Source organism: Lonchura striata, chromosome 36 (assembly GCF_050655825.1).
Source record: "Lonchura striata isolate lonStrDom1 chromosome 36, ASM5065582v1, whole genome shotgun sequence".
NCBI lineage: Eukaryota > Metazoa > Chordata > Aves > Passeriformes > Estrildidae > Lonchura > Lonchura striata.
In genome coordinates, this window is record NC_140738.1 from 1,731,776 (window position 1) to 1,755,463 (window position 23,688).

At 51.5% G+C, this 23,688-nt stretch overlaps 2 protein-coding genes across 2 annotated transcripts; both read left to right on the top strand.

Moving 5' to 3' along the window:
• Window positions 1-8,843: 8,843 nt before the first annotated feature.
• On the top strand, window positions 8,844-10,301 carry LOC146764002 (uncharacterized). The gene is made up of 2 exons (XM_085565662.1): window positions 8,844-9,276; window positions 9,463-10,301. Exons 1-2 carry the CDS (start codon window positions 9,225-9,227, stop codon window positions 10,299-10,301), a joined length of 891 nt encoding a protein of 296 aa, XP_085421788.1. The 5' UTR covers window positions 8,844-9,224.
• Window positions 10,302-20,010: 9,709 nt separating this feature from the next.
• On the top strand, window positions 20,011-21,504 carry LOC146764003 (olfactory receptor 14A16-like). The gene has a single exon (XM_085565595.1). The coding sequence runs from the start codon at window positions 20,011-20,013 to the stop codon at window positions 20,941-20,943; it is 933 nt and encodes a 310-aa protein (XP_085421721.1). The 3' UTR covers window positions 20,944-21,504.
• Window positions 21,505-23,688: the final 2,184 nt, after the last annotated feature.

Sequence of the window (23,688 nt, forward strand, 5' to 3'; positions counted from 1 at the left end):
AGACACAGCACAAGGACTTTAATGACCCTCTGGGGCTTTGTGCTCAGGCCCTGAACATCAGGCCCTGAGAGGGAGCTGCAGAAACCTCTCCAGAACTCCAAGTCACAATCCAACTCCAAAGTTTCTTGGACTTTTAATGGGTCCCACTGAGGGACATGACTGAGAAAGTGTCCCCAGGCCCCAGGCAGAGCAGAGAACTGGAGGCACTGATGCCAGGTGGGGACAAAGAGAAGCCAAGTCTTGGTGCCCTGGGGCACAGCAGGGTCTGTGCCACCAAGGGCTGTGAGGAGACACCTTGTCCTGAGGCCCTGGGGCCTCCTGGCACAGCCCCAGCCAGGCTGGGCACTGTCAGCCCCTGGTCCTGCCCTCAGCACCCCCCCCAGCCCACATCCCAGTGGCCTCAAGGATCTGCTGGAAGGAGTCCCTGGGGAGCCTTGGTCAGGAATGGCCCTGGGGGCTCCTTCATGCTCCCAGGGACTGCAGGTTTTTCAAAGGACTTTGGGTTTGGCTTTTGCCTTGCAGTCTCCGAGAGCTTTCTGCAATCCTGGCCTCCAATTATCTGCTTTAATTATTCCCTGGAGAGGCTTTGTCAGGAATAACACTCAGTGGGGCTCATTAATGCTTCAAGGTACTTCAGTTCTTTTAAGGTACTTGGTGTTTCCCTTTTGATACAGACTCTATGCGAAAGATAGTACAGTCACAGCCTCCAATTATCTGCTTTAATGAGTCCCTGGAGAGCTTTCTACTGACACTCAGTGAGGTTCATTAATACTTTGAGATACTCAAGAAATTTAAAGTACTTTGGATTTTCCTTTCCACACTGAGAGATTTTTGTGCCATTTTGTGTCTCTGAGAAGATGTGCAATCCTGGCCTCCAATTCTCTCCTCCAAGGAGTCCATGAGGAGCCTGTGTTGGGGATGGACCTCAGTGGCACCCATTAATGCCTCGAGAAACTTTGGTTTTTCTTCTGAGTTTGACTCCTGGAAAGGTTTGTGCAATCTCTCCTCAAGCCCTGAGGTTCCAAGGCTCAGCTCCAAATGCACCACGGAGCTCATTAAGATCAAGCAAGTCCTGACAAACCATGGCTGTGCCTCGATTTCCCTCTTGTCTGGAGCAGTTCAACAGGAAGATGTCTATGGTGGTTTTCGTTCACCTATTTGAGATTTCTCGGCCAATGCATCAATTAGTGTGGTGGGTTCAGTGCTGACTAATTACCAGTGCACACACTAGAATATACTTACTCATTTCCTGCTGAGAGATAGGATTAGGAGAAAGGCATATTAGGCACAACTTAAGGAATGTAAAGAAAAGTTTGTTGAAAGTAACTAAAAGAAGGAATAATAAGGATCAGAACAAAATTTCAGAATACATCCACTCTCTATTCAACCTTTTCTTACTTAGTGATTATGTAAAGGGACAAAGCAAAAAAATTTCAGTCACTTTACCACCTCTTGAATAGCCTTTCTTTAGTTCACTTAGAGAGAGGAGTCTCTCTTGCTATGGAGATTTCTCCACAAGAAAACAGGTCTCTTGTGGCTCTCAATTTGCATGAATAGCAGCCACTCGGAAAAAGTGAAATCGTGACACCCCTCCCATTTATTCACAGCCATTCATACAGCTGTGTTTATGGGCCATCCAACTTATGGGATATTAGTTTCAAGATGAGCTGTTTAAGAGCAAAGATTGTCTTAATCTCTTTCTGAAATCATCTTCATCTCTGCAGAGATCTTCTTCTCTCCCTGAGGGCACAGGGTCTCATCACTCTTCTCTCCTTCTCTGTTCAAACTTCTCATGGGATCACAGCTACTGCAACATTTGCTCACTTTAGAATGGAGGCCTTTGCTGAACAAAACATCTCCCCATACTTTTCAATGCATTATAGGGAAAAAGAGAGTCTGATATATATCAATGACATCCTTCTCCATAGTTTTAACAGAGGATTCCAGCCCCAAGATCAAGGCATCTCCTCATCCCTCTCACCTGGGACTCACCTTCCTCTTCCCTGATCTCGGTGTGTCCATGCTGCTCCTCTGTGTGCCTGCCCTGTGTCCTTTTCTCTCACTGGAGGGAGGATGGCAGCACTGGCAGAGTCAATATCTGCCCGGGGTTGCAGATGGTTACACGACCCAGGCCAGGCTCGGTGGCCAATTCTAATTTTGGCCATGGTCCCTGGACATGAAGACCAGTTCTTTTCCATAGGAATGAAGGAACAGAGCGACATTGTTTTAGGGGCAGATGAGAGGTGACCACAATAGGACAAGGCCAGCCAGAGCCACCAGATTGTGTTCTGAGAGATACCCTTGAATACAGGAAATTTTTTAGGCAAAATTTAAGTTTTGGCAATGGGCATCTGAAAAGATGGACAGTTCTTTTCCATAAAGAGGAGAGCATGGAGCCCCAGTGCTCCAGGAGTTGGTGAGAGGTAGCCCTTGACATCCCAAGATCAGCCAGACCTGTCAGGTGGCCGCTGGCAGGCCAAGCCAGCCAGACCTGTTCCATGTTCCCTTACTTCCATGGGGCCCCACAGTGTCCCAATGGTCCCTTGCTTCCAGGAGGCCCTGAGGTGTCACAATGCCCCCTTGGTGACACCAGGCCCTGAAGGGTCAGAATGGTCTCCATGGTTCCATCAGGCCCCACAGAGTCATAATGGTCTCTGGGTCCATGAAGCCCTGCGGTGTCACCATGGCCCCTTGGTTCCAAGGGCTCCAGTGGTGCCACAATGATCCCCTTGGTTCCATGAGGTGCCCACAGTGTCACAGTGATCTCCATGGGAAGGAAAGAACCAAGCCCCAGTGTGGCAGGGGCAGCCACCAGAGGCCAAGGCCAGCCAGACTTGACAGTACTGGCAGATTTTGGCTGGGAGCAACCCTTGGATATAGGGAATTTCAGCCATGGAATCCCAATTTCATGCATGGACACCCAAAGTAGAAGGACATTTCTTTCCAAAGGATTGAATGGACGGAACACTGGTGTTTGGGAGCCAGATGAAAGGTGGCTACCAGAGGCCTAGACCAGCCATACCTCTCTGTCCTGGTAGCTTTTGTCTAAAAGCAACCCTTGGATATAGGGAATTTGGGATGTGGAATCCCATTTTTGATCATTACTGTATAAAAAAGAAGAACAGTTCTTTTCCATAGGAAGGAAAGCACAGAGCTCCAGTGTTTCAAAAGCAGGTGAGAAGCAGCCCCCAAGTGTCCAAGGGCAGCCAGACCTGTCTCTCCTGTCTGATTTCACTTGTCAGCAATCCTTGGATGTACGGAGTTTTGGAAGTGGAAGGTCAGTTTTGGCCATGGGTGCCTGGACAGGATGGATGATTTTTTCCTATAGGAAAGAAAAACTTGAAGTCCAAGTGTTCTGGAAGAAGATGAGAGGTGGCCACGGCCAAACCAGCCAGACCTGTCTCTCCTGACACCTTTCGTCTAGGGGCTATCCTTGGACATAGGGCATTTTGGAGGTGGAATCTCAGTTTTGTCTGTGGGTGCCTGGACAGGGAGAAGAGTTCTTTTCATTAGGAAGGAAAGCACAGAGTCCCAGTGTTTCAGAGGCAGATGAGTGCCAGCCCTCAGGAAGCCAAGGTCAGACAGATTTGTGATTCTTGGCATCATTTTTCTGGGAGCTATCATTGGATATAGGGAATACTGGAGGCAGATACCAAATTTTGGCCGTGGGTGCCTAGTTGAGATGGATGGCTTTTCCCATAAGAAAGAAAAGCACATGGTCCCAGTGTCTGAAAGGCAAATGAGAGGTGGCCCTTGGGTGGTCAAGGCAGCCAGACTTGTTTCTCCTGGCAGATTTCATCTGGGAACAATCTTTGCAATATAAGGAAATTTGCAGAAGGAATCCCAATTTTGGCCCTGGGTCCCTGGAGGAGAAGGAGAAGGACAGTTATCTCTCATAGGAAGGAAAGCCCAGAGCCACAGTGCTTCAGGGAAGACGAGAAGCAGCCCTAATCATGCCAAGGTGGTCAGGTGGTCCCCAGGAGGCCCAGCCAGCCAGACCTGTTCCATGTTCCCTTCGTTTTGTGGGACCCCACAGTGTCACAATGGTCTCCTTGGTTCCATGAGGCCCTGGAGTGTCACGATGTTCCCCTTGCTTCTGCAGTGTCACAATGGCCCCGTGCTTCCATGAGGCCTTGCAATGTCACAATGGCTTCATGGTTCCACAAAGCCCTGATGTGTCACAATGGCCCCTCGGCTCCGTGTGCCCTCGCTGTGTCACAACGGCTCCTCTGTGACACTGCGGCTGCACAAGGTCACCATGGACCCTTGGTTCCTTGGGGTCACCAAATTCCACGGTGGTTTCCATGATTCCATGAGGCCCCACAGTGTCACAATGGCCCCTTGGTCCCATGGGCCCAACAGTGCCACAATGTTCCCCTTGGTTCCATAACTTCCCACAGTGTCACAGTGGCCCCTTGGTTCCATGAGGATCTGCAGGGTCACACAGGTTTATGACATTTGTCCTTGCTGCCCCTCACATCCCCTGCCCCACAAACATCCCCGAGCCCCCCATGAGGGACAGGCCCTGCTGTGCCAGGCTGGGCTCAGGGCTTGGCCTTTCTGCTTCCCCCAGCCAGCCCAGGCCTTGCTCAGCATTGCAGTTCCCTGCTCTGAGCCTTTGGATCCCTGCAGTCCTGGCCTCAAGGATCTGCTCTCACCAGTCCCTGGGGAGCCTTTGGCAGTCTCTGCCCTCAGTAGGGCCCAGTGATGCTCCAAGGGACTTGGAATTTTGTTCCAGACTCCTTCAGCAGCTTCTTCAGCCTTCTCTCAGTGTCTCAGGGTCCTGGACTCAGTCCCAAAACCACGGTGAGATCATCAAAATACAGGAAGCTCTCAGGGGCGGTTTGTCTTCATTCAATTGTCTGCAAGTCTCCAGGGCTTGTGCAGCTGATTGGAGTAAGTTTGGAGTTCTTGTAGGGAGAAAGATTTCCAAGTGGACGTCATGACCTTTTATTCTTCAATTAAATTAGTGTTTTTTTTATTTCCCAGTTTGGAGAAGAGCGGATAGAAGCATTCCCCAGATGATCCTGACACTGAAATTCTCCTTAGGAGGTCTAGACATGTAGAAGAATGAGCCCCCTGAGGGCTGACCCTGTTTGGACAAGCTGCTCCTCACCCCCAGCCTCACCATGTCTGACATCGCCCATCTGGCACTGACATCCCTGTGCCCTGCAGCAGAACCTTGTCCCTGAGCTCTGCAGCTCCATGTCCCAGCCCCTTGCACCGTGTCCCACCTGCTATCCTCAGGGCTCTGCCTGCACATGGGCCCAGGAGAAGTTTTCCTGTTGGAAAGAAAGAATGGAAATCCTAAGCAGGTTTCCTAAACAACAAACCCCACTCAGGAACCACCTGCTCAGTACAGGCTGCCTGGAGTGGTGTCACCTTTCTACAAGGGAGCGTGTGACCAGAAATGATCTCTGAAAGCAGAATTCTCTGAGTCTCCCAGCTGTATTCTCTGTCCCTGTCCTTTCTCTGGATCCATGCTGCAGGTGGAAGCTGCTGGTGCCAGCCTCACCTTTAACTGCCCTCTGGAATGCAAGCAGATGTTCCCAGCTGTGTTAAGCAGGATTTTCTCTATGTTTCTATAAATCTTTTGTGTCCCCCATGGAACGAAGGGGCCATTTTGGAACTGAGGGAGTCACCTGGAAGCAAAGAGTGAATGGTGACCCTGGGGTCCCATGGAACCAAGGGGCCATGGTGACACAGCATGGCCACGTGGATCCAGTGGTCCATTGTGACACTGTGGATCCAAGGAGACCATGGAGACACCCCCAGAACCTCATGGAACCAAGGAGTCCATGGTGACCCAGCGGGGCTGCATGGAGCCAGTGGTCCATGGGGACACTGCCCATGCAAGGAGGCCATTTGGACACTGTGGAAGCTCATGGGGTGAGGTGGCCATTGTGACACTGAAGAACTTCATGACACCAAATATCCATGGGGACACAGCAGGACATCATGGAACCCAGAAACCACTGTTGGCAGTTTGGAAACTCATGGAACCAGGGGCTGTTGTGGCACTGCAGAACCAGCACAGCTGCTGCACCTTGTCCCCTGCCCTGCACAGCTCCTTGGGAGGCACGGCAGGAGCAGCACCCTGGGAACCTTGGGAATGCCCCTCTGGGATCCATGGCACACACTCCCAGGGCCTGGAATTCCAGTTCCCAGCCAGGAAAAGATGTTCCTGCCCTTGAAGGCAAAGCTCTTAAGGAAGAGTCAAAAGCCAAGTGGAGCAAGATCTTAGAGTGCCATTTTACTGCCAGCCTTCATAATTTCACCTCTGGTTGTCGTACTCCATGGATTGGGACTTAAATCAGGGCAGGGTCTTTGGTGGGAGCTGCCCTGGGTCAAAGGGGACACTGAGAGAGTAACAGAGCAGGCAAAGGAAGGCAGGAGAGAAAGGAGGTGTTTTGGTTTGGAAAGACAGGTGTCTTCTATGGAAAGCAGGAGCCTCCCCTGAAATTAAATAATGTAGAATTTTTCAGAATTCTCATAAATTTGAAATTAAAGGGGGCTCACAGATAAAAATATGGGAGCAGGAATAACTGTTTTTTATTAGGGAATAAAATAGAACTATAAAATTAACAATGCAGTAAACTGAATTAACACTGACAGTGACAAAATATAACCTTTTTGGACAGGGTATTGGCCACAATCCAATTGGAATTGTGTCTGCAGTCCTGCAGGAGTGTCAGGTGTGGTTCTGTTGGAGAAGTGATCCTATAGGAAAAGGGTGTCTTCCTCTGAAGAGGAAGAGGCAGCTGTTCCTCTGGGAAAATCCAGCCCAGAAAAAGCTGTGTTGGTGGGCCAGAATCTCAAGACTAAATGCAGGTAGGAATGCTTGGCTCCTCCCTCTGGGCGGGGCATCTCACAATGGGATGTTATAGTTCTTATCAGTCATGCAGTGACATTCAATGGTTCATTATCAGCAGATGTCTCCCCTGAGGGAGGATTGATTGTGGAAGAGATAAGGAAAAACTGCCCACTTAACACAGGACAACTGCCATACAGATCGCAAATAGAACACATCTTGCTTTTCAGTCTGGGACAGGAGGACACAAACAAAATCAGCTGAGAAGGTGGCACTCTGAAAAGCAAACCAGAACTGACAGAAACTAAATGGGACAGAAATCAGTAATTCTGAAAGTTTTATTTATTATAAAAATAAATCACACCCACCCAGCCCCACACAATCCTGACCCCACAACCTCAAATTTGGATCTCACTTCTCCTGATCACCTTCCAACCCCATCTCATCCTGGAGGCTGAGGAATTGAGCAATTTTGGCATGGGACTGAGGTGGGAACCAGCTGTTTTGAGGTGGGATTGAGTCACTTTGAGGTGACAGACCAATCCACCTTGGCTTTTGGAGTGCAAAGATATGGAGAATACTCCCAGATATCCCCCAAGAAGCCACAAATCCTCCAGAATATGTTCCCAAACAGTAAATTCCACCTCAAATACCTCTTAAATGGTGGAACTTCTGACATCTCTGGTCCATACTCTTTTTAGTCATTTTTCAGGTGTTTTTAAGTGATAAAGACAAATCAGAAGTAAATTAGGGCCAAACGAAAACCAGAGACCCCTTGAGCATCCCCTGGACACTGGACAAAACAAACTCAGCAGAAATCAAATTTAACCCTCCATAAAATGCCTTGAGGAAGATTTGCTCTTCCCACAAGTCATTTCTGATGGAAACACAAATCATAACATTAATAGACCAACAACAGAATAAATTCTCTGGCAATTCCAAATTTCATCAGTTTCAGCACAGCTCCAGCTCAGATGCTGGCAGGTTCCAAAAAAAACCCAAAAAAACCCCATGGAAATTTGGCCCAATACAGATTATTAAAAGGAACGGAAAGGTCTGTGTAGCTGTCACAAAGGTGACAGGGACCAAGAAAATAATGCTTCTCTCCCCAAAGCCCGTGAATTCAGGAGTTATTTGGGAATTTAGCTACTTGAGCTGGGCTTCTTGTAGGATTTAAGTAGCCTTGTGTTCCTCACTTTGGGGTGAATGATCCTTGTCAGTCTTGCTGGTATCATTTGGTCCCTTTCCTCCAGTGATTTTAACAGACTTTTCAAAGAAGGAAAACAAAATATTTTCTTTACACTGGCCACCCACAAGAGCAATTTTCTTCATAAGTTCTCCCAAAAGTCACTCAGAGGAAGCTGCATCCAAGTTTCCAAGAGTTCCTCCTGAAAGAGCCAGAAGGTCCTCAGAGGAGAGAACCATGCTGTTGTCAAAGGAACTCAGGGTCAGACAACAGAGCCCTGAACTCACTGTGCAAAATAATGTTGCAATTCTGGATAATAAAATTGTTAAGGAGATGCCTCTGCCCCAATTAAGGTGCTAACAAGACCAAATCCAAAGTGGATTTTATTGAACAGTAAATGTGAGGTAGAGACAGATGGAAAGAAAGAGACGAGAGAGCAAAGGAGTGACAGAGACAGAAATCTCCCCTGGGGCGGGGCAAGTGTGACATTGTCCCCTGTGTGCGTGGCCTTCCCAGGGTGGGGGTTTTACACCGGAGCCAGTTTGGGTAAGGGGGGTGGTGTTCATCCCCCACCCCGAGCAGGGATTGCCTCACTGTTTCAGGTTATAATGTCAGATGTAACCAAAAGTGTTTTCAGTCCCCATCTCCATAAACTGTTATCAACAGGTGGGGCAGTGTTCTTTATCTCTTCCATGGCTCAGCCCTGATAACGCCCTGCAGGGGCCATCTTCTGTTAATGGGCCATTGAGTGTCACTGCAGGACTGATAAAATTACACCATCCCATTGTGGGATTCTCCGCCCAGGGGGAGGAACCAAGCATTCCTGCCTGGATATAATCTCACCATTTGCAACACCAGACCACCTTGCCTACTGCATTCCCAGAGGACAAGAGCTCCATAAGCACCACTGGACCTTCAGAGGAAGACCAGACCCTTCTACAGGATCGCCGCTTTGACACAATCACGTTCATCACTCCAGCTGGACTGCAGCCACCATTTCATCAGACTGCTACCACCACCCTGAGCAACGGGGTGTCAGGTTATATCCTGACTCTGTGAGTTTAAAGCAGGGTTTCTGTATCATTGCCTTGATCTTAATTTTCTTACTAATTGTCATTCTGGCTTAGACTCTCTCCCTGGTTTGCCTTCAAACCAGTACAAAACTCACTGTGCTCATCCCTTGTTTTCCTCCCAAAACAGGATTTCCCATACCCAAATATTCACCAGATGGAGAAGAAGGTTGCAAGGAAGAGGAAGATGCCCTGGGACACTGAGGCAGGTGAGGAGGAAGTCAGTGCCCCTTTCCCCTTCTCTCCTGCTCCATCTCCCAGCCCAGCACGGCCCCCTGCTGCAGGACAGCCCCGCTGCCGGTGCCCTCCTGCTGGGGATACACTGGGGGGATCTCCTTGCCCTTTCCTGTGGCATGGAGGCAAATCCCATCCTCTCTCTATCCTTCCTCCCCCAGACAAGGAGCTGAGGATGGAGAGCAGGAAGGAGAAATCCCCACGGCAGAACCTCATGGAAGAGGCCATTTTGAGCAACTCCACAGTGCAGCAACCCAACGGGGAGGAAAATCCCTGGAGATCTCACAGGAGGAGGTACTGCAAACCCAGCCCTGGGTGCTCTGAGGAGGAAAGGTCCGCTCTGGGCCAGGAAGGTGGGCAGAGCTTCAGCCAGAGCTCAGAGCTGGTGGTCCCTGAGAAGCTTCATGATGGGGAGAAGCCCTACAAGTGCTTGGAGTGTGGGAAGAGCTTCAGGAAGAGCAACAGTCTGAAACTGCACATGATGATCCACACTGGGGAATGGCCCTACGAGTGTGGGGAGTGTGGGAAGGGCTTCAGCTGCAGCTCTGCCCTTATCAAGCACCAACGCATCCACACTGGGGAGAGGCCCTATGAGTGTCCCGAGTGTCAGAAGAGGTTTAAGACCAGCTCCAATCTCTTCAAACACCAGCGGATTCACACAGATGAAAGGCCCTTCCGCTGCCCTGACTGCGGGAAGGGCTTCAAGCGCAACTCCGACCTCATCACACACCAGCGCATCCACTCTGGCGAGAGGCCCTACATGTGCCCCACTTGTGGGAAGACGTTTAACAGCAGCTCAAATCTCCTCCTGCATGAGCGGATTCACACTGAGGAGAGGCGCTTCCTTTGCCCTGACTGTGGCAAGGGCTTCAAGCACAAGTGCAATCTTGTCAGCCACCAACGCATCCACACTGGAGAGAGGCCCTACTTGTGTCCCCAGTGTGGGAAGAGCTTCACCCAAAGCTCTCACTTGACCAAACACCAACGGAGCCACCGGTAAAGGAGGCCCTGAAAATTCCCCAGCTGCAGGAAGAGCTTCGTGCACTGCTCCAGTTTCATCCCCCATTGGAAGACCACATTGGGAAGAGCCCTGGTGATCCATGTTCCCTGTGATCCATGCTGGGAAGACACCTGTCGCTTTTCCTGCCCCTGCCAATGACCTGATGTGGGATTGAAGAACATGAGGGTCTGGCCATGGCCCTGTCACTACATTCACTCTCACCTCAGGTCATTGCCAGGGGCAGGAAAGGGACTGTCTCTGTCTTTCCCTGAGGAGACGGGTGTACTTTCCATGCAGGAGGAAACACGTGGCCAGGAAGATACAATTGATGGTGATGTGGTTTTCTCCGTAAATAGTTTTTCTTATCCCTTCTGTTTTCAATATTTTTTCTGTTTCTCTTTGTTCCTTATCTTGTTGCTGTTCCCAGTAAATTGTTCTTATCCCAGCTAGGGATCTTTCCCTTTTTTCCTTCAGTGGAAGGTGGGAGGGCAACGAGCACCAGCAGGGTTTTAGCGAGAGCAGGAAATTGGGGAATCCCATTCCTGAACCCCGGCCCCTGGAAATGGAGCATCCCAGCTGGTCCCAGCTCTGGTGGCCATGGCAGCAGCCTTGGGAGCGGGTCCCTGGCTGGGGCTGAGGGAACCTCTTCACTCTGGTGCCCAGGGACAGGAGTGGAGGGAGCGGCTGCAGCTGAGTCGGGGCAGGCTGAGGTTGGATGTCAGGAAAGGGTTTTTGCCCAGAGGCTGCTGGGGCACTGCCCAGTCTCCCCAGGGAAGGGTCACAGCTCCAGGGCTCTCTGAGCTCCAGCAGCATTTGGACAGCGCTGCCAGGCCCAGGCTGGCAGTGTTGGGGTGTCCTGTGCAGGGCCAGCAGTTGGACTCGAGGATCCTGATGGGTCCCTCCCAGCTCAGCCAATTCTGTGGTTCTGGATCCATGACCCTGGGGACGGGAGTGCCAATGGTTGCCATGGCAACGGGCTCCAGGCCTGAGCTGGTGTCCATGGCAACCACCCCTGGCATGGGGTCTCCATGGAGCTGCCCAGGGACTGACCATAGCAACAGGGGCTGGGGATGGTTGCCATGGGAACTGACCATAGCAACAGGGGCTGGGGATGGTTGCCATGGAAACTGACCATAGCAACAGGGTTTCCTGGTGATGGTTGCCTCCTTAGGATGAGATTTGTCACTGGACCTCAGAGGGGTTCCATGGGGACTTTCCAAGAGTCTCCAGGCTGTTTAAGAGATGGAATGTCACACACAGAGACAGGGGCTCCATGGAGCCCTCCCAAGGGTTTCTGGGGATGGCAAAGAGCCGTGTGGTCAGAGGCAGTCACAGCCATTCCATGGTGACATCCCAGGGCACCTTGGGCTGCAAAGGCACCGATCTGTCACAGGCACTCACAGGGGCTCCACAGTGACATCCCAGGAGTCCCCAGGCTGCCAAAGAGCCAGGATGTCACACACACTCCTGTCATGTGCAGAGTGGGAGCTTCAGGTAAAAGCTTTATTTCATTATTGGAGAAACTCCTGCTGAGTCATGAGATGGAGACACCCAGCAGCCACCATGGGTTCTAAAAGCCCTGCAGAGCCCCCAGACTTCTAAAATTCCTTTTAAGAGAGGAGACTGGGAGTGACTGGATCCAATCCCGGCCCCAGAATTTGTCAATGGTTTATGTATAAACGATTGGACAGGTAGAATTGAACAATCTGTCAATGCAATTTTTCATACAGGATTAATGATGGAATACCAGATATATTTATATAAATACAATCAGATCATGACTAGACAGTAAGCTCTTAACCAGAGTTATTTACTCCACAGTCCAGAATCTATAACAATTATAGGATATTCTGCTCTAGGAAGCAATTTTGAAGTCAGCAGGGCCTTGCTGGAATTGTTTGAGCCCATTGCAGGCAGAGCCTCCTGCTCCAGCAGGAACTGCCTTTCCTGTGCCAGGAGCAGGGCAGGTCCCGCTGCAGGAACAGCCCCAGGCCAGCCCCAGCACAGGGAAGGCCTCGGGCACAAGGGCAGAGTGCCGTGCTGGGAGCTGTGCCAGGGACAGCCCGAGGCACCAAAGGCACCTTGGCAGCAGCAGCTGCTTGCAGGGCATGGCCAGAAGCCTCCCTTGGCACCCGGCCTGGTGGCCAGCGCTGCAGAGCTGCTGCCTCAGGGCTCATTTCTGGCTGGGCTCTGAAAAGCCACTTCTGCTCCAGGAGCCTGTCTGGGAAGCCATTGGCCCAGCACCTTGGGGACAAGATATTGTCAACAAAACTCTTCATGCCAGCAGAGACAAGGCAGGGGCAGAGGAAAGGGGAGAGCCAGGCCCAGGGGACAGGGCTGCCATGGTGATGGCTGTGAGGTCACTGCCCTGCAGCAGCCTGGCTGCCCTCAGCAGACATTCTGGCCAGAAGAGTTGTGAGGGCACCCAGCTCATCTGGGAACCCACAAACAGGAATTCCATCCTTGGGGAGGGGAGGGGAGGAGATTTCACTGGGTTAGGTTGCACACACTCCCTGATATTTGAGCATTCCTGGGATGGGAAATCCACTTCTCTGGAAAAACAGTTGACGTTTTGTTCCACTCTCATTACTGTAAAATATTTCCTCCTTCTAACAAATTTAAATTCACTCTCATTCAGTTTAGAGATATTGACCATTGTTCTGTCACTGCTAGACTTGGGACAAAATAACTTTGATAACTATTTTTCCATTTTCACAGATCTTGGGGAGGACCCAAATATCTCCCAACATGGGGTTTGAAGGCTTCATCACATAACCAGCAGGTAGAGGCTGCAGGCTCTGGGCTCAGTTGTGTGCAGACTGAGGACAGAACAGAAGTAGCCCGGGAGGGATTGAAGGGTGGTTCCACAGATGCTGAAGTTTTATTTCATTGTATAAAACAGCCAGAGAAAGAAATAATGGCACCAAAGGTGTAGAGTGCCCCTGCCCAATGAGGTGGGGATTCTACCCAGACACAGCATCCGGTGAGAGCGTGACTTAAAGAAGATTCCACCCCTCCACCCTGTGGGGTGTGTCCCTGAAAGCCTGGGAAAAGACACTCCACCCTATCTGATCAAATGAGGAATGGCCCCGGAATGTTCTTCTTTTTCTGTAACCTTATTGGCTTAAATTGTGCTGCAATTTCCCCACTGTAGTTTTTTCCATTGATTGTCCTCCTCGATCCACCCCTTTGCAGTCTCCTGCTCTTAATATTGGACCTTGATCCTAAACTCCACCCCTACCCTGTAATATAAAAGTCTTGACCCTACCACCTTGTTTCTTGTGTTGGTCCCTGGGAAAATGAAGAATCCTCGATTTTCTAAACCAAGACCTGTCCTGTTGCCTTCCTTTCCCTGTTGGTCATTGGTGTCTGCCTGAGGTCTGAGACTCTGGGGCCTGGGGCAGTTGTTGTGCCCTTTGCAGTGGCAGAACACAACAGTGCTTTCCTCCCTATGGAAAAAAGAACTATCCTTATCTATGCAGAAATTGCGGGAATTGGGCTTCCAACTCCCAAATTCCCTATATCCAAGGGTTGCTTTCAGACAAAAGCTACCAGGAAAGAGAGGTCTGGCTGCCATTGGCCTCTGACGGCTGCCTTTCATTTGCCCCTCAAACACCGGTATTCCGTCTTTTCCTTCCTATGGAAAGAACCATCCTCCTTCAACAGTCCATGTCTGAAATTGGGATTTCACCTCTAAAATTCCCTATATCCAAGGGCTGCTCCCAGACAAAATCTGCCAGTACCATCAAGTCTGGCTGTCTTTGGCCTCTGGTGGCTGCCCCTGCCACACTGGGGCTCAGTTCTTTCCTTCCCATGGAGATCACTGTGACACTGTGGGCACCTCATGGAACCAAGGGGATCATTGTGGCACCACTGGAGCCCATGGAACCAAGGGGCCATGGTGACACCGTGGGGCTTCATGGACCCAGAGACCATTGTGACTCTGTGGGGCCTGATGGAACCATGGAGACCATTCCAACCCTTCAGGGCCTGGTGTCACCAAGGGGGCATTGTGACACCTCAGGGCCTCCTGGAAGCAAGGGACCATTGGAACACTGTGGGGCCCCATGGAAGTGAGGGAACATGGACCAGGTCTGGCTGGCCTGGCCTCCCAGGGGCCACCTGACAGGTCTGGCTGATCTTGGGATGCCAAGGGCTGCCTCTCATCAGCTCCTGGAGCACTGGGGCTCTGTGCTTTCCTTGCTTTGAAAAATAACTGTCCCTCTCTTAACATGAGCATTGTCAGAATTGGTAGTCTTCATAAAAAATTTTCTATATGCAAGGCTATCTTGCAGGAAAAAACCTGCCAGTTCTGGCTGGCAATGTCCTCTGGTGATCATCTCTCATTCACCCAGGGTAAAACTAGGGCTCTCTTCCTTTATTCCTATGGAAAAGAACAGGTCTTCATGTCCAGGAACCATGGCCAAAATTAGAATTTGCCTCCCAAATTCCATATATCCAAGGATTGCTCCCAGACAAAAGTAGCCAGGACAGACAGGTCAGGCTGGCCCTGTCCTCTGGTGATTTTCTTAGACTTTGAGCTGAAATTTTTCATTTGAAAACACCTTGGAGAGGGCCCAGACATCTCCCAAGGTGGAATTTTGAGGCCTCAGGCACATGGCCACTGCATATGGACAAAGGAGCTCTGTGCTCTGTGCTGCTGTGGTGGTTTTGCATCACAGAAGTGATGTCCTGAGAGAAGCTGCTAGCAGATTCCTCCGTGTCTGACAAAAACCAATCAGTAATTAGCTTTGAGAGCTGTCAGTCTGTTAAAGCACTAAGGAAGCTGCAGACGCCTCTGTGCAGACACAAGTTAGAGATGAGAAAGCCTGGCTGGGTCTCTCTCCCTTCTGGCCCCACAGAGGTGCCAAGGCCGGCCCAGCCCCGTCTCGGCCGTGGGGCCGGGCGGCTCCTGCCGTGGGGCCGGGCCCCTTCCCAGGGAGCCGCCAGGCGCCATCGGCTGCCGGGCAGGGCAGGGGAGGCCGCGGGGCCGAGGCCGGGCCGTGGCTGCGGGTGCTGACATCTGGCCCTGCCGAGCCCTGCCCCGCCGCCAGCCCGGGCCCGGCCAGGATCCGCCGGGCCCCAGGAGCAGCCCCGGGCCGGGCCGGCTCGGCCAAGGCTCTGCCGCCCTTGGGCTTCGCCCGCAGCCGGCGGGCAGGGCAGGAGAAGCCATCGGCCCCGGCCGTGCTGCTGCTGGGCTCTGGCCTGGCTGCTGAGATCCTGGCCCTGCCCCAGCACGGCCCAGCCTGACACAGCCCCAGCGCAGCCGCTGCAGAAACCTCCATGGCAAAACAGCTCCGGCCACAAGCACCGAGCCCAGCCGGGCTCACGGAACCATCTGCAGCCCCGGGAGATATTGACTCTGCCAGTGCTGCCATCCTCCCTCCAGTGAGAGAAAAGGACACAGGGCAGGCACACAGAGGAGCAACATGAACACACCGAGGGCAGGGAAGGGGAAGTTGAGTCCCAGATGGGAGGGATGAGGAGATGCCTTGATCTTGGGGCTGGAATCCTCTGGAAAAGCTGTAGAGAAGGATGTCATTGATACATCAGACTCTCTTTTTCCCTATAAGGCATTGAAAAGTATGGGGAGATGTCTTGTTTCTGCAAAGGCCTCCATGCTAAAGTGAGCAAATGTTGCAGTAGCTGTGATCCCATGAGAAGCTTGAACATTGGAAGAGAGCAGTGTGATGAGACCCTGTGCCCTCAGGGAGAGAAGAAGACCTCTGTTCCCAGACATGAAGATGATTTCAGAAACAGAAGAAGAAAATATTGGTCTTAAACAGCTCATCTTTAAGCTAATACCCCATAAGTTGACATGGCCCATAATCACAGCTGTGGGAAAAGCTGTGAAAAAATGGCAGGGATTTCACAATTTTCATTTTTCCAAGTGGCTGCTATTCGTGGAAATTGAGAGCCCCAAGAGAACTGTTTTCTTATGGAGGAGTCTCCATAGCAAGAAAGAGAGACTCCTCTCCTTAGGTGAAATGAAGAAAGACAATTCTAGAAGTGGTAAACTGACTCAAAATTTTAGGTTTTGTGTCCATATATTCTCAAAGAGAAAGAAAAAGTTGTATGAAGAGAGGAAGTGTTGTGAAAGTTTTGTTATGATTCTTACTACTCTTTCTTTTAGTTACTGTTAATAAACTTTTCTTTATACACTTTTAAAGTTTTCATCCCATTTTCTTTTCTCCTACTCCTATCTCACAGCAGTAAATGAATAAGTATATTCTAGTGAGTGCACTGGTAATTAGCCAACACTGAACTCACCGCACTAATTGATGCATTGGCTGAGAAATCACAAATTGGCAAGCCAAAACCACTACAGAAAACTTCTCATGAACTGCATGAGAGCAGAGGGAAATCAAGGCAAAGCCATGGTTTGTCAGGACTGGCTTGATCCTAATGAGCCCCGTGGTGCATTTGGAGCTGAGCCCTGGAACCTCAGGGCCTGAGAGGAGATTGCACAAACCTTTCCAGGAGTCAAAGTCAAAGGAAAACCCCAAAGTGGTTGGAGTCTAAAGCATTATTGGGAACCACAAAGGTCCATCTATACCACAGGCTCTTCATGGACTCCTTGGAGAAGAGAACTGGAGGCCAGGATGGCACAAAAACCTCTCAGAGACTGAAAATGGCACAAAGAACTCTCAATGTGGAAAGGAAAATCCAAAGTACCTTACAAAAGTTAAGAGTCTTAAAGTATTCATGAGCCCCACTGAGTGTCAGTACAAAGCTCTCAAGGGACTCATTAAAGCAGATAATTGGGGCCATGATTGCACAAACCTCTCACAGAGTCTGTAGCAAAAGGGAAACACCAAGTACCTTAAAAGAACTGAAGTACCTTGAAGCATTAATGGGCCCCACTGAGTGTTGTTCCTGACAAAGCCTCTCCAGGGACTAATTACAGCAGATAATTGGAGGCCATGATTGCAGAAACCTCTCAGAGACTCCAAGGCCAAAGCAAAAGCCAAAGTCCTTTGAAAAACCTGCAGTCCCTGGGAGCATGAAGGAGCCCCCAGGGCCATTCCTGACCAAGGCTCCCCAAGGACTCCTTCCAGCAGATCCTTGAGGCCACTGGGATGTGGGCTAGGGGAGGATGCTGAGGGCAGCACCAGGGGCTGACAGTGCCCAGCCTGGCTGGGGCTGTGCCAGGAGGCCCCAGGGCCTCAGGACAAGGTGTCTCCTCACAGCCCTTGGTGGCACAGACCCTGCTGTGCCCCAGGGCACCAAGACTTGGCTTCTCTTTGTCCCCTCCTGTCATCAGTGCCTCCAGTTCTCTGCTCTGCCTGGGGCCTGGGGACACTTTCTCAGTCGTGTCCCTCAGTGGGACCCATTAAAAGTCCAAGAAACTTTGGAGTTGGATTCTGACTTGGAGTTCTGCAGAGGTTTCTGCAGCTCCCCCTCAGGGCCTGATGTTCAGGGCCTGAGCACAAAGCCCCAGAGGGTCATTAAAGTCCTTGTGCTGTGTCTGTGCTGCTGAGCTGGGCCGGGCTCCTGGCACAGCGGGAGATCCTGGTAACCAAGCAGAGCTTCAAAAGCACATTTCTCTTGCTGAGCAGCTCTTCTCCCAGCCCAGCAGAGCTGGGGCACTGCCTGCAGCCAGCCCGGGCACAGCACAGAGGCACAGAGAGCTTCAATCAGTCAGGGCTGGGAAGGGGCTGAGAAGTGCCTGGGTCAGAATCACTGCCAGCCCTTGGCACAGGAACCTCTGGCTGCAGGACAATGCAGCTGCAGCTCCTGGAGAGATCTCCTAAAGCTGGAACATGCCAATGCCCACAGACCCCGTGAGTGCATTCTCTGCTCATCTCCTGTGCAGAGCAGCCAGGGGTGCCCAGGGCTGTCCTGCAGAGCAGGGTCCTGCAGCCCAGGGCGCTGTGCTGGGCCAGGGACTCTGCTGCCTGCCAGGGACAGCTCTCAGCCGGCCCTGGAGCTGCTCCCAGCGCTGGCCAGGAGCTGTGGGGGGAAGGAGCCACCCTGAGCAGGGCAGGTGCTGCTGCTGAGAGGGGCTGGCTGGGGCAGGGCTGCTCCCAGCTCCAGACCTGCCTGGGCACAGCTTCGGAGGACACTTCCCAAAGAAGGTAAGCCTGGGATTGCTGAAAAGGTCAGGAGCTTTCCTGAGGGTGTTTTCTATTTCCTGCTTGATGCAGGATGGGAATGTTGGGGTGGTGACAAAAAGATTTTTGCTTTTTATACATTTTTCATATACTGTAGCTCTTTAAGTTACTATTTTATAATTATAAAACTATAATCCTTACTTAGCTCCATTAAACTCTTAATTAGCTTTATCAAACTACTATTATGTACTTATGTAACTGTAATCTTTGCTGACACTAGTATGTTTCCTACCTTTCTCTTAGATTTTAGTACAATAAATTGACTGTCTAAATACATTCCTGAAATACTGCATAGTCTTATTATCAGGAAGAGGACCTACGAGAACAACATTTTGGTTTTTGACCAAAATGTGAGCAGTCACAACAAAAAGTAAAGGCATAGAAACCCTTGGACCTACTCCAATGGTTTGAGCCTGGGAAGGGTAACTGGGGCAACTGAATCTCCTATTGGATGTTCCTATTAAATACCCTAATTAATTAACCTTAATAAATTGTTGAAATCAAGGACTGGGTGTCCCCTGGGGACACTTGGAAGCTTCCAATAAAGGTCTGTTTTTTACTGTAGTCTTCTAACACCGTTGCAAGGGGTTTTATTTTTTTTTTTTTCCTCTTTTGATTATAGACAACAGGGGCATGAGAGAAGCAGAACAGGAATTGTAATCCCAGAATCATAGAACATTCTGAGTTGAAAGGGACACACAGGATCATCAAAGGAATGTTTGAACATGTCCAGAGACTCCAGAACTGTGACTTTGGCTGGTCAGTGTCTCTGCTGGGAGCCTCCCAAAGGGCCTTCAGCCACTCCTCAGCCCTGGGCAGCAGCAGCATCACCTCTGCAGGGCCCAGCAGGGCTCTCCTGAGCTGCCCTTGCCCAGCTGCACACAGAGCCTGCCCTAGCCAGGGCCCTGCACACAGGCAGGTTTCTGTAGGGCCGGGCCCAGGGCACACAGGGTGGGATGGGCTCTGTGAGCGCTGGCAGGGACAAGGCACCTCTCAGGAGGGGATGTCCAGGCCCAGGGAGATGCTCAGGGAAGCAGAGGGGGCTGAGCAGAGCAGTGTTGGGGGAACAAGCCCATCCAGCCCCTCACCTTCTCTCAGCCACAGGGAATCCTTTGCCTCTCACATCTCTCAGTGCCAAACTCTGAGTGCAGCAGGAATGCTGGGGATTTCTGACCTCAGAGAGCCTGCAATGGTGAGTGGGTAGGAAAACAATTCATAAAACCAACTCCTCCAATCCTTTTGATCTGGGAGTGCAGATGGTACCAAGCTTTTCTGCATTAGGAGTGATTCCCGTGACAAATCCTGAATATCCAGCCTTGTCCCTCTGCTACATGGCCACAAACCCAGGGCAGCAGGGCAGGGATGGCTCCTTGAGAGCCCCCACACACAGCCCTGGCTGCTCCTGGCGCACTCAGCCAGCACAACTGGAGCTCAGGCAGGGACCTGGGTGAAGGTTTTCCCAGAGCAGGAACAAGGGTGGGTGAGTCCTAGCAGGACAGGCTGCAGGGAATGGCCCAGATTTGGCTCCAAGCAGCCTCTCCTGACTTGTCCCTGTCCTTTCTCCATGAACAGGTGCCCATGTGCAGCCACAGCAAATGTCCAACAGCAGCTCCATCAGCCACTTCCTCCTGCTGGCACTGGCAGACATGCGGCAGCTGCAGCTCCTGCACTTCTGCCTCTTCCTGGGCATCTCCCTGGCTGCCCTCCTGGGCAACGGCCTCATCATCAGCGCCGTAGCCTGCGGCCACCACCTGCACACGCCCATGTTCTTCTTCCTGCTCAACCTGGCCCTCAGCGACCTGGGCTCCATCTGCACCACTGTCCCCAAAGCCATGCACAATTCCCTCTGGAACACCAGGAACATCTCCTACACAGGATGTGCTGCTCAGCTCTTTTTCCTTGTCTTCTTCACTGGATCAGAGTATTTCCTGCTGACCATCATGTGCTATGACCGCTACGTGTCCATCTGCAAACCCCTGCACTACGGGACCCTCCTGGGCAGCAGAGCTTGTGCCCACATGGCAGCAGCTGCCTGGGCCAGTGCCTTTCTCAATGCTCTGCTGCACACTGCCAATACATTTTCCCTGCCCTTGTGCCATGGCAATGCCCTGGGCCAGTTCTTCTGTGATATCCCCCAGATCCTCAAACTCTCCTGCTCCAAATCCTACCTCAGGGAACTTGGGATCATTACTGTTACTGTGTCTCTTGGATTTGGTTCTTTTGCATTCATTGTTTTCTCCTATGTGCAGATCTTCAGGGCTGTGATGAGGATCCCCAATGAGCAGGGACGGCACAAAGCTTTTTCCACCTGCCTCCCTCACCTGGCTGTGGTCTCTCTGTTCACCAGCACTATCATGTTTGCTCACCTGAAGCCCCCCTCGATGTCCTCCCCATCCCTGGATCTGTCAGTGTCAGTTCTGTACTCGGTGGTGCCTCCAACCCTGAACCCCCTCATCTACAGCCTGAGGAACCAGGAGCTCAAGGCTGCAGTGTGGACACTGATGACTGGATGCTTTCAGGAACATTAAACTGCTGGCCAATTTCTGAGTATCACTTGTAATAAAAATTATCTTTGGTACTTCTTGCTGTTTTCCTCTTGGACGTTCTTTTGCATTGTTTTACATTTTAATGTTGTCCACAAAGAAATGTCATTCCTTGTGCCATTTCTCATTTTGTTTCTCTCCACCTTCCCTGTGGCCACAGACTGTGTCAATGAGGGCCTGTGACTTTGAAGGAACTAAAGGATGTCCCAGCAGAGTTTTCTGCAGAGATGCCCTTCCATTGTCTTCTCTGGAGCTGCAACAGCAATGTCTGTGTGCAGTGCTGGCACAGCCACTATGCTCCTGCTGGCCACACCATTCCTGATCCAGGCCAGGAGCCATTGGCCTTCTTGGCCACCTGGGCACACTGCTGGCTCATGTCCAGCCTGCTGTCCATCAGTCCCTGCAGGTCCCTTTCTGCCTGGCTGCTGTCCAGCCACTCTGTCCCCAGCCTGTAGCACTGCAGGGGTTTTTGTGGCCAAAGTGCAGGACTTGGCACTTGGACTTGTTAAACCTCACCTTGTTGGATTTGGGCCCTGGATCCAGCCTGTTCAGGGCCCTGTGCAGAGCCCTCCTACCCTCCAGCAGATCCACACTCCCAGCCAACTTGGTGTCACCACGGTTCCATGAGGCCCCAGAGTGTCTCAGTGGTCTCCATGATTCCATGAGGCCTCCCAGTGTCACAATGTCCCTTTGGTTCCATGGGACCCCTTGGTGTCACAAAGTCCCTTGGATCCTTGGGCCCTGCAGTGTCACAATGTCATTGTGGTCCCCAAGGCCCTGCAGTGTCACAGGGGATCCTTGGTTCCATGAGGTCTGGCAGGGCAGCAATGCTCTCCTTGGTCCCACAGTGTCACAATGGCCCCTTGGTTCCAGAAGGCCCTGCAGAGTCACAGTGGCCTCTGTGGTCCCACCAGGACCCAGACTGTCACAATGCACTCCTTGCTTCCATTCAGCCCCACCGTGTCCTTATGGCCCCGTGGCTCTGTGGTGCCATGTCGTACACAGTGTCACCATGGTCCTCTTAGTGCCACCAGGCCCCGCAGTGTCACAATGGCCCCTTGCTTCCCCAGGGCCCTGCAGTGTCACAATCATCAGAGAATCAACCAGGCTGGAAAAGGCCTAGGAGAGCATCAAGTCCAACCTGGGACCCAACACCACCTTGTCACCCAGACCATGGCACTGAGTGCCACATCCAGTCTTTGCTTAAACACTTCTAGGGACAGTGACTCACCCACCTCGCTGGGCAGTTCATTCCAATGCCCAGTCACCCTTTGTGTGAAGAATATTTCCTGATGTCCAGCTGAAACATCCCCTGTGTCCTCTGACCTGTCACTGCTCCCTGGGAAAAGAGCCTGACCCGCACCTGGATCCATCCTCCTGTCAGGGAGTTGCAGAGAGTGATGATGTCTCCCCTGAGCCTCCTCTTCTCCAGGATAAACAATCCAAACTCTCTCAGCCACTCCTCACAGGATTTGTGCTCCAGATCCCTCATCAGCCTTGTTGAACTTCTCTGGACACACTCCAGCCCTCCATGTTCCTCCTAAATCAGGGGCCCAAACTGGACACACCACTCGAGGTGCTGCACAACCAGTGCTGAGCACAGGGGAAGAATCACTGCCCTGCTCCTGCTGGCCACATCATTACTGATCTATAGAAGTGCCAGGGGTTGAATGAGGGAAATGGTGAGGAGGGGGTGGGGACAAAATATTGATTGTCAGCCATGAAAAGTCTTGATTTTCATATCTGTTCAGACTGCATTAGAAGGTGCTGGGGATCAATATCAATTGGACATTGCTGATATCAATCTATAAACAGGAAAAGAAAACAGGACAAAATAGTCCTCTCTGCATTGTTTTTAATATAGTTTATTCACTTTGAAGACACTTCCAAAATCTGTCTATATAACCACAGAAGAAATGAAAATATAAGATATTCTCAGCAGTTTATCTTCTTTGTGTGTTTTGAACAAATGGTTTTGAAATTTTTTTAGTGAATTCCTGAACTGAAGAGCTCAAGAAAGAAGAGGAAAATTCATCAGGAACCTCCAAGTGGCTGAGGATGCATCCCCATCACAGCAGCAATGAGCAGAAATGGGCACAGCTCTGTGGCTGCCCCAGCTCTGGGATGGGCCCTGGGCCTGGAGCAGGAGCAGCTCTGGAGGGCCCCAGGGCCAGGGCTCTTGTGCTGGCCTGGGCAGATGGGATGGCAGCAGGGGCTGCAGAGCTCTCAGCACCTCAGGCAGAGGGGAGCAGGGCAGCCAGGGAGCTCCTTTGGCCTTGGCCAAGCCCCTTCCCCCATGGTGGGGCTGAGTCCTGGCTGAGCTGCAGCTGCTGCTGTGCCCTTGGCAGGGGCTGAGGCCGTGGGGCAGTGCCCAGAGCAGCCTGGGCTGAGCAGAGCTGTGGGGCCAGAGCCGGCTGGGCTGTGCTGGGGAGAGGCCCTTGGTGCTGCCCAGAGCTCAGGGCAGCTGGCAGAGCTGGCAGGGAGCTGGGCTGGGCTGGGAGAGCCTGGCACAGAAACCATCAGTGTCCATCTCAGCCTGGCTGAGCGGGCAGGGGCAGAAAGATCATCCAAGGTCCACAAGTTCTCTGTGTGGGAGCTGAGCCTGTGGCCCCCGGAGCCCTCCCAAGTGCTCGGGCTGCACCTCCAGCTCCAGAGGAGATGTGACAGATGGGAGCAGAGACAAATAATTCCTGCTGGATTCTTTATTGTGTTTGTTTATACAGATGACCT